This window comes from Corylus avellana, chromosome ca2, assembly GCF_901000735.1.
Source record: "Corylus avellana chromosome ca2, CavTom2PMs-1.0".
NCBI lineage: Eukaryota > Viridiplantae > Streptophyta > Magnoliopsida > Fagales > Betulaceae > Corylus > Corylus avellana.
In genome coordinates, this window is record NC_081542.1 from 41042404 (window position 1) to 41053245 (window position 10842).

The 10842-nt window shown below is 40.1% G+C and overlaps 2 protein-coding genes across 2 annotated transcripts; both read left to right on the forward strand.

Annotated features, from left to right (window-relative positions):
• The first annotated feature begins 1921 nt into the window (after window positions 1–1921).
• On the forward strand, window positions 1922–2667 carry LOC132169801 (uncharacterized). Its single transcript, XM_059580766.1, has 2 exons — window positions 1922–2485; window positions 2563–2667. The coding sequence occupies exons 1-2, from the start codon at window positions 1922–1924 to the stop codon at window positions 2665–2667; spliced, it is 669 nt and encodes a 222-aa protein (XP_059436749.1).
• Window positions 2668–7719: 5052 nt separating this feature from the next.
• LOC132172550 (trans-resveratrol di-O-methyltransferase-like) lies at window positions 7720–9961 on the forward strand. Its single transcript, XM_059584065.1, is given in 4 exon segments — window positions 7720–8181; window positions 8184–8552; window positions 8708–8819; window positions 9762–9961. Coding segments are annotated over 4 exon segments (1143 nt in total).
• The last annotated feature ends 881 nt before the right edge of the window (window positions 9962–10842 follow it).

Consider the following 10842-nt stretch of genomic DNA (forward strand, 5'->3'; position numbering starts at 1 on the left):
AATGCATTTCGAGTGTACGGTCCTACGAAAGAAAAAATTGAGATGAGGAACTCATGGGATGCCCTTTTCTGTTTTCATACTTTTTTCCGCCCCCTATGTCCCAAGATTCACCCCTAGATGCATTTGATTGACAAATCTGGTTTGTTTTTATCCTACAATGTAATGTGTTTCAATCAACCTTTATATATATATATATATATATATATATATATATATATTAGAATGACAATCCAAAAGTTTGTTGGAATTAAAACATCACTATTGTGAGCAGGGATGGAATGAAGGGGAGGCTGGTATATATAGGTGATGGCCACCCTCAATTCTTGGGGGAAAAAAAAAAGTTTAGGTCAAATTTTAGTTTTTAAGTCTTTGGCCCCTACTCAAGCTAGAAAAAATAAAAATTGGCCCCTACCTACAATTTTTTTGGCCCTACCTATAAATATTTTTGGCCTTACCTAATAAAAATTTTGGTTCCACCCACTAAATTTTTTTAGCTCTACTGCTCCTACCCAAAAAATCTTTTGAGCCATACCTATTAAAACCTAAAAACTAGTTACTCATTCTTAAATCCTTTTGCCCTTACCCATTAAAAACTGTAGTAACCTTATTTTTTTGCCTTAACCCATTAAGCTGGTTATCCATTTGAGATTTGATCCTACCTACAAAATATCATCTTTCATGAGAATTAAATTAAAAAGAAAAAAATAGAAAAGGGGTGGCTCCAGCCACCTCTGGCTGGTTTTGGGGTGGTTCGGCCACTCTCAACTTACAAAATGGGGGTGGTCGAAACTACCCCGTTTGGCCAAAACCACCCCAGGCTAAAACCACTTGGTTTTTTTGGAAGATTATTTACCTACTTGGGATTATTTTTTCTTTTTTCTTTCTTTTTTTTTGGATATTACGGAATTTTGGTTATTATTATTATTTTTTTTTGGGTTGTTCCTTCCACTATTGTTTTTTAATGCTACTTTTTGGATTTGATTGCGATTATTTAATGACGCAAGGTGCTGCTACCTTACGTTTTAAGTCTCATTTACCTCATGTTATTCCAAGTCTTTGTCTTTGCATAAACAATGTATGTGAATGCTTTAATAATTGAAAATGAATAATGTTAGAAATTCTAGTTTTATCTTATAATGCTAATGTGTCAGTTCCAATTAACCTTTATAATTTTTTCTATCTTTTTCTTTTTAAAAAAAAATGACGATCCAAGAGTTGGTTGGGAGTTGGGACTGACACATCAATATTGTGAGATAGTTGTAAGATAAAAATGTAGTTCCAATTAACCATTGGATATATATATTTTAACAATGACTGATCCAATAGTTAATTGAGACTGTTAAAGTAATGATTAAGTGTTAAATTATCACTTGTCTCAAAAGCTTAAGACAATTGGTGATTTAACATGGTATCAGAGTTAAAGGTCCTGAATTCAAACCTTAACTCCGTCATTTACCTCTCATTTCAATTAAAATTTCAAAGTATTGGGCCTCACCTATTGCAAAGAAGTTTCAATTCAAACTTGATTTTTTTAATTAGTGATGGACAAATGGTAATCTCACTTTCATACTTTCGGTGATGCATATATAATATAAAAATCATTTCAAAATTTAATAATAATTCTAAAGACTAACTAAAATTTAGAAAATAAATTTCAATTTTTTTGGTAATATTTTTTAGAAAAAATTTCATTTAATTTTTCTAAATTTTTATCACTTTTACAATTACAATGTCGTCACCCTTCCATTAGTTTTTTTCCCGGTTAGGATCCTATCGAATGTGTTGCATTTCTCAAAATGAAAATGAGGCAGTAATAGACCACGTCACCGCTACAACCGTCTATATAAGAAGATGGTGGTAGGAGAAGAAAACCAAACCCCAAGCCTTTGACAGTCTGTGGGGGGAATTCTGTACGTGGAGAATGGCAGACGATCTTACAAAGATGTGGGGGAGTTTCTCACTATCTGACGAGGAAGGTACGGAGATGGAGATTCAGCCCCATTCTATGATTCACTCTGTGAATCGGGGCCAATCGTGTTTGGTGGGCAAGCTGGTGTCCGAGAGATTGGTGAGCAAGGAAATAATCAAATTGAAAATAATTAAGGGGTGGAGATCGACAGGTTCTTTATCATTTAAAGTTCTGGGAGATAACTTGTTCCTGATTGAATTTGAGCACTCATGGGACAAATCACGGGTATTGGAGGGGAGACCTTGGATCTTCGAAGGGAGCTTATTTGCGGTGGAAGATTTTGATGGAGTGACGCCACCTGCGGAGATTGAATTTGACAAAGTATCCTTTTGGGTGAGGATGATTAACTTGCCTCTTGCATGCATGTGTAAGGAGGTGGGTTTTCAGATTGGGGCATCGGTGGGAAGTGTGGAAGAAGTGGACACAGACGAACAGGATATCGGGTGGGGTGAGTATCTCCGAGTCAAAATTCGGATTGATCTTAAAAAACCGTTGTCCCGGGGAAGAATATTGAAGGTGCAAGGGAGATCAATCAGAGTTGTTTTTCAGTATGAACGTCTTCCCATTTACTGTTTTCATTGTGGATGTATCAGTCATGGGAAGGCAGGATGTCTGAATCGGAAGTCACCAGTCGGAGGTGGGAGTACCGACTACGGGCCTTGGTTGCGAGCAGAATCGCCCTCACGACATCTAGATAGAGAACGACATTGTCGAGGAGGATGGGGTGAATATGGGGGGGGGGGGTCGTTACCGGGCTACGGAGAGGAGTTTTCATAATAGAGATGTGAGAGGGGAAGGGAGAAACGAAGGGAGTACCAACTGGGGTGTTTCCGACAGCCATGGTTTCAATGACGAAGGTGAACAGCCAAGGGGCGGTGAAAACCGGCAGAGGTTTTCCCGTCCGTTTTCGGAGGAAGGGGCCGTTACGGGAAGAGAAAATCTAGGCAAGAAATCTGGAATGAAGGGAGGATTTTCGGGAGAGAATCACGTCAATAATATCCCAACCCCTCTTTATGAAACGCCAACGGAAAAGGAGAGAAATAAAGAGGGAGATTGTGTCTTTAAGATGGCAGCTGGGGGCAATCTCTCTAGCGCTTCAAAGAGTCAATCAGGGACATATGTGGCAAGCGGGAATATTGCAAGTAATAAAGAAGGGGAGCCGGGGGAGTCCACGCGGATGAATCAGCCAATGAAGAGTGTAGAAGGGGATGGTAGCAAACCAAGTGGGCCTGTTGGGCTTACTAATGGGGACAAAACAGAAGCTGTTTGCATGCAATCCCATGCTAAAGGTAAGGAGTCTGTTCTGACGTGGAAAAGAAAAAGCAAGGGCAAATTCAGACCAGCCCAAGTCTTTCTTTACCCAAAATCAGCCTGAAACGCGTAAAAAACAGACAATAGAAGTAAACTTAGATGGTGGGACTTCCGGCTTGAAGAGAGGAAGAAGGCGTGGACCGAAGAGGGAGTTGCAGAAAAATTCGGATAACAATGTCATTGGTTCGGGATTGGCGGGTGCTGTTCCACAGCACCACCGACCGCAATGACCACTCTAAGTTGGAACTGCCAGGGGCTTGGGAACCCTCGGACAGTTTGGGAACTTTGCCGGTTATGCAAAGTTAAGAGACCTAACTTGGTTTTCCTTATGGAGACCAAGGTACGTCGAGAAAAAATGGAGAAAATTAGAAACAAGGTGGGTTTTCGAAATTGTTTTGTTGTGGAGTGTGTGGGCCGAAGTGGAGGATTAGCCTTATTATGGAAGGAGGATTTAGATCTTGAAATCCAAAATTACAGTCAAAGACATAAACGCGGTTATTACACCGAAGAATGGGGGGGAATGTTGGAAATTTACGGGCTTTTTTGGAAATCTAGAATCCTATAAAAGACGTGAAGCATGGGCACTTTTGCGACATTTAGCTAGTTTTGGGCCTAAGCTGTGGATTTGTTTCTGTGATTTTAACGAGATTACGGAATGGGCTGAAAAAAGGGGAGGAAATAATCGGGCAATGGGTCAAATGGAGGCTTTCCGGAATACACTCTCTTATTGTGGTTTGTCGGACCTTGGGTGCAAAGGGGGGTGCTTTACTTGGAACAATGGGCAAGAGGGAGAATCTTTTATTCAAGCCAGGTTGGATAGGGTGACTGCAAATGCTGAATGGTGTGAACTCCACTCGGCTGTAAATATTTCATGTGAAGCTGTGATTAATTCGGACCATGTGCCTCTTGTGTTTTCATACAATAGATTTGGCCAGAATGGGAGAAGGGCAAAATTGTTCAGATATGAGGCTCATTGGGCAAAGGAGAAAGGGTCAAAAGAAGTGGTTCGTAAGGCCTGGAAGAGAAAATTCAGACATGAAGCCATGTGGAGAAATATCAAGTGCAAACTTGACTTGTGCTCATCCGGACTGTTACAGTTGAGAAAAAAGGAAATAGGGAGTGCAGAGGTGGAAATGGCTTCCAAAACTAAACAACTAAAAGAGCTTCAGCATGGGTCCGGGGTAGTGGAGAAAGAAAAAATTATGGGCATACAAAAAGAGCTGTAGTTATTACTTGAAAAAGAAGAAATCAAATGGAAACAAAAATCAAAGGAAGCATGGCTTACGGAGGGAGACAAAAATACAAAATTTTTTCATGCAAGCGCAACTCAAAGAAAACAACGGAATTCCATTGAGAGTATTTTTGATGAGCAGGGGCAGTTCTGGGAGTCTAAAGATGATGTGGAGCAAGCTTTTACTAATTATTTCCAATCTTTATTCCATTCAGAAGCTAAAACAATTCCAGACCCATGTTTGGCAGCTCTTGAGTGCTGTGTGTTTCCTGAAATGAATGATGAACTGATGAAGGAATTTTCTGTGGAAGAGGTATCTTTAGCTCTGAAACAAATGTCTCCATACAAAGCCCCTGGCCCTGATGGTTTCTCTGCAGGTTTCTATCTTGACAACTGGGAGGTAGTGGGTGAGGAGGTATGTCAGTCTATATTAACAATTCTTAATTCGGGTGTTATTGCAAGGGTGCTTAATTTTACATATATAGCACTTATACCTAAAACTCCTAATCCTACAAGGGTGACGGAGTTTAGGCCCATAAGTTTGTGTAATGTCTTTTATAAGATTATATCAAAAGTCCTTGCCAATAGACTTAAGCTGCTTTTGCCTAATTTGATTTCTATGAATCAAAGCGCCTTTATTCCGGGAAGGTTGATCACGGATAATATTTTGGCTGCTTACGAGACATTGCATTCTATGCACACTCGTATGTGGGGTAAGGAGGGGTACATGGCCATAAAATTAGACATGAGTAAGACATATGATCGGGTGGAATGAGATTTTTTGGAGGCGATTATGAGAAGAATGGGTTTCACTAAGAGGTGGATTAATCTCATAATGATGTGTGTTCGTTCAGTTACTTACGCTATTTTGGTGAATGGTAATCCTGTGGGCCATATCTCCCCTTCACGGGGGTTAAGACAAGGAGATCCTATCTCACCCTACCTATTTTTACTTTGTGCGGAGGCTTTGAGCTCTCTTCTTACTAAGGCAGAGAAAAATGGGTATATTGATGGGGTGCTTACTTCCAAACGAGGCCCTAAGATCAATCACTTATTCTTTGCGGATGACAGTTTATTGTTTTGCAGGGCTGATGTGAAGCATTGGAATCGGATAACAAAAGTCTTGGATATTTACGCTCGTGCCTCAGGTCAAAGGTTGAATAAAGAGAAAACTGCTTTATTTTTTAGCAGAAACACCGCGGATCATGTGAAGAGGACAATTCTAGAAGTAGCAGGAATTCCCGAATCACAACGGTTTGATATGTATTTGGGACTACCTGCATTGGTCGGAAAATCCAAAATGGCGGAATTCCAAAGCATCAAGACCCGGGTGTGGAAGAGATTGCAAGATTGAAAATTAAATTTCTTCTCCCAAGCTGGCAAGGAGATTTTATTAAAGGCGGTGATTCAAGCGATTCCGACATATAGCATGAGCGTTTTCCTACTACCGAAGGCTCTATGTAATGATATAAATTCTATGATGAAGAAGTTTTGGTGGGGTAACAAATCAAATGAGAAACGCATCCATTGGATGAGTTGGGCGAAGCTAGGAGTGGCTAAATCACACGGTGGTATGGGGTTCCGGGATCTCATTTTTTTCAATCAAGCTCTCTTGGCAAAGCAATGTTGGCGGCTATGGATAAATCCGGATAGCTTGACGGCGCAAATATTAAAAGCAAAGTACTATTCCGATTGTACAATATTGGAGGCGCAATTGGGGCATAAACCTTCCTTCGCTTGGTGAAGCATACAAGGGGCATGCAAAGTAATAAATGTTGGGTTGATATGGAGAATTGGGGACGGTTCCAAAGTTCGGATATGGGGTGATAAATGGATTCGCAATCCATCCACTTTTATGGTGAAGTCACCGCCAAAATTGTTGGATTCGGAAGCAAAAGTGAAAGAGCTTATTGACTATGAGGGACAGATCTGGAATTTAACTTTGCTAAGAGAATTATTCAATGTAGAGGATTAGTTGGCCATACAAGAGGTCCCATTCAGTTGCCTAAATCAGCCGGATAAGTTGGTATGGAGAGGGACTCAAAATGGAAAATTCTCGGTAAGAAGTGCTTATCATATGTTAAAAGAGCAAGAGAGTGGTCTACAACCTGAGAGCTCAAGTAGAAAGGGGCAAAAAGATTTATGGCAGGGAATCTGGAAAATGCAGGCTCCAAATGTGGTTAAAAATTTTATATGGCGGGCATGTCAAAACCTTTTATCGACTAAAGATAATCTACAGCAGAAAAGGGTTATTGAGGACCCCATATGTCCCATTTGCAGTTTGGAGGCTGAAACTATGTCCCATGCTTTGTGGGAATGTCCGGCGTCGAGAGATGTATGGGGAGCTAGCCACAAGGTCTTCCAGAAGAGTAGCTCTACAGGGCCAGATTTTCTCCAGGTAGCAGGGGACATGTATGCAAAGGGGGGGATAGAAATTCTGTGCTTGTTCTCAGTGATATCGAGAAGCATTTGGCAAAGACGAAATGCCCTGATTTTTGAGGGCACTTTCGTCCACCCAGATTCTGTGGTTAGAAACGCTGAACAGGCAGTGCATGATTATGAGCAAGCAAATCAGCTCGAACACCAGCAAAATGTGCCCAATACGCAAAGTCAAGTTCGGTGGACCAAACCGGGAACAGGGTGGATTAAAGTAAATGTGGATGCAGCTTTGAATAAAAAAGAAGGAGTGATGGGCTTCGGTCTAGCCATGCGTGGTCAAGAAGGAATATTCTTAGCTGCAAAATGCATCAGAAAAAGGGGCTTATGGGACCCAGTTGTGGCTGAGGCTTTGGCATTCTACCACGGGACTGTATTTGGGAGAGAGAAAGGAGTGCAGCATATTGTTATCGAAGGAGATGCAAAGCAAATTACTGATGCTATCCACGAGAAGGGGCTGAACACTAGTAAGGTGGGACACCTGATTGATGATGTCAAGCTAAATTTAAATGATTTTTCTAGGTGGCAAGTTAAGCATGTACATCGTGAGGGGAATAGGGTGGCTCATGGCTTAGCACGACTGGCCCTTCAACAGGTCAATGATACTGAATGGAGTGAGGAGTGTCCATCTTGTATCAGAGATATTATATTGACAGAGCAGTTGCTCTGTCAATGATCCATTTTATGAAAGATTATCAAGTTTGATTTTTCAAAAAAAAAAAAAAAAAGAAGATGGTGGTGAAAGAGATCTGCAACAAAGATATCATCATCAATGGATATCGTTCATAGCAAGGGAGCGACTGAGCTGTTTCAAGTTCAGTCTCATTTGTATAAACACATATTCAGCTACATAGATTCCATGTCACTCAACTGCGCCATTCAGCTAGCCATACCCGACATAATCCACACCCATGCCCGACCCATCACTCTTCCACAGTTGGTCTCCAAGCTTCACATTCACCCCAAAAAAACCAGCTGCCTCCACAGGCTCATGCGTTTGTTGGTGCACTCCAGCTTCTTCACTAAAACAAAACTTCATCATCAAAATCAACCAGAAGATGATCATGATGATGATGATGAAGAAGAAGAAGAAGAAGAAGAAGGCTATGCTCTCACACCTTCCTCTAGGCTTGTCATCAAAGATAATATCACCAGCCTGTCACCATTTGTTAAAGCAATCCTGGATGCTGTCCTGGTGAGCCCCTGGCATGTACTAGGAGAATGGCTTCGGGGGTTTAGGGGGGGAGCACTGATCAGGAGTTGACGCCCTTTGAGAAAACGCATGGGATGAGCATATGGAACTACTTTAACCAAAACACAGAGTACAGTTGTGTTTTCAATGAAGCCATGGCCAGTGATTCCCAGCTTATGAGCTTCGTCGTTGAGGACTACAAGCCCATCTTTGAGGGCCTGGGTTCGTTGGTTGATGTTGGAGGGGGCACAGGGACGGCGGCGAGGATCATTTCTCAAGCGTTCCCTCACGTGAAATGCACGGTGTTTGACCTTCCACACGTCGTTGCCAACCTGCCGGAGACTACCAACTTGAAATCTGTTGGTGGTGATATGTTTCAGTCTATTCCTTCTGGAGATTCCTTTCTCTTTAAGGTTTGCAAATATATTTTCGTCTCTTGAAAAACTTCGCTTACCCTAGTACTCTTTTCCATGTTTAGGCACTTTTACAATCATATCTTTAAAGTTTAAAAAGTTCTAGTACTGTCTGATACATTAATTAATTGTGATAAATATGTAATATTTGGCAGTGGATTTTGCATGATTGGAGCGATGAGGAATGTGTGAACATTCTGAAGAGATGTAGAGAGGCGATTACAAGCAAAGGTAAGGGAGGAAAGGTAATAATCATAGACGTTAGGGGTGTAAACGAGCCGAGCTTGAGCGAGCTTCCCTTGTTCAGGCTTGGCTCGTTTAAATTTTACTCGAGCTCAAGGGCGAGCCAAAAAAATCGAGCTCGAGCTAATAATAAGTCGAGCCGAGCCAGCTCACGAGCTGGCTTTTATATTTAATGTTTTTGTTTTTTTTTTTTTTAAATTAACTTCAAGTACTCTTAAAACGGCTTAAGAAGTTAGTTTGCATATAAGTATTTACTTAACCTGGCTAGTCGAGTATGGAGCCTGAGTCAATACAACAAGGCATTTGGTTTCAAAGGGAGAGGATATGCATCATTTTATAGATAAGCAAACTTGGAGATTAATGTTTTCTTAACAATGTGGGACAAGTTAACAGGTTGCATTTAGACTGTATTGGGACAACGCTCCCTACAAAAAACTATTTTTCCAACGTCTCTCTCTCAATCCCCCTCACCAGTCAAAGCGCATCTTCCACCTGAACTCTCATTTCCCACTCTTTCACTCTCGCTCATCAAACAGGTAGTGATAGTGTTTGGGTCTGTATGATTCTTCAATAGTTTATGCCTTTTGCAATCTCTCTCAATAGTTTCTGCTTGATTCTTCTTCCTTTCGTTTGGGTCTGCTCTAATTGAATCGATGTCTTTTTAATGATTGCTCTCTCTCTCTCTGATCATGAAGGGTTTATAATTTTTCATTCTCTAATGCTTAAATATAAATGAAATTTTAAGATTTATAATTAATTATGTATTACTTAGTTTATATATATATATACACACACACACACGAGCTTATACGAGTTTGCTCACAAGCCTAGCCGAGTCGAGCCGAGCTTGCTTCGTTTAATATTCGAGCTAGGATTTGTGTTCATGAAGTGCTTCATTTAATATTCGAGTCAAGCACGAGCCGAGCTTGCTCGCGAGACGCTTCGCTCACTTAACAGCCCTAATAGATGTGGTGATAAATGAGGAGAAGGATGAAGATGATATTACTAAAACGAAGCTCTTCTTTGACACACTCATGATGGTTCTTGCCACTGGAAAAGAGAGGGACAAGAATGAATGGGAGAAGCTCTTCTTCAATGTTGGCTTCACCCGCTACAATATAGTTGCCTCCTATGGGATGAAATCAGTTATTGAGCTTTATCCTTAAGATTAAGATAATTAACTACTATATTTTATATATATGAATTTTAAGATTAATTATAAGTAAGCTTAATGTATCTTGCTTCTTAAAGTTGTATTCTTAATTTTGTTTCAGTGTATTTATATGCACTGGTGGCTGAAAGTTGGGTGGGGTTCTCTTTTGAATACATATATTTTTCCTCGTACCTTGTCTCGAGTGTGCTACTGTGTAACCCTAATAATGAGACATAATTGGTAGTGCCACTTATAAAGACATGCATGGCCCAAATATTTTGGCTTTTTTTCACTTTTTTTTGTTTTTTTTTTCCTGTTGGCGTTAGCTAAAATGACAATTGAGTAAAATTATTATTACAAATTTGACATGTTGCTCTTGTAAAATTATTACTTTTACAAGAATCAGTAAAAGTAATTGTTAATTAACTCGGCTGGAATTACACATTCAAAAATTTAATAATCATAGACGTGGTGATAAATGAGGATAAGGATGAAGATGATATTACTAAAACAAAGCTCTTCTTTGACACACTCATGATGGTTCTCGCCACTGGAAAAGAGAGGGACAAGAATGAATGGGAGAAGCTCTTCTTCGATGCTGGCTTCACCCGCTACAATATAGTTGCCTCCTAGCTATGGGATGAAATCCGTTATTGAGCTTTATCCTTAAGATTAAAATAATTAACTAATATATATATATATATATATATATATATATATAGAGAGAGAGAGAGAGAGAGAGAGAGAGAGAGAGACGGAGCCAGGAAGTTTTATGGGAGGGGACCAAAACAATTTTTTTTTTTTATTTTTTTTTTATTTTTCAGCGTGTAATGAACTAGTACTTTTTTCTTTTTTTCTTTTTTTTGGTTTTTCTTCTTATCACTGGTATTTAAA

Excerpts from the sequence above, each read along its gene's own strand:
- LOC132169801 (XM_059580766.1), top strand. The coding sequence starts at position 1,922 with ATGGCAGACGATCTTACAAAGATGTGGGGGAGTTTCTCACTATCTGAC. Across the intron at positions 2,486-2,562 it reads CCCGGGGAAGAATATTGAAG|TCATGGGAAGGCAGGATGTC; the intron begins GTGCAAGGGAGA and ends TGGATGTATCAG.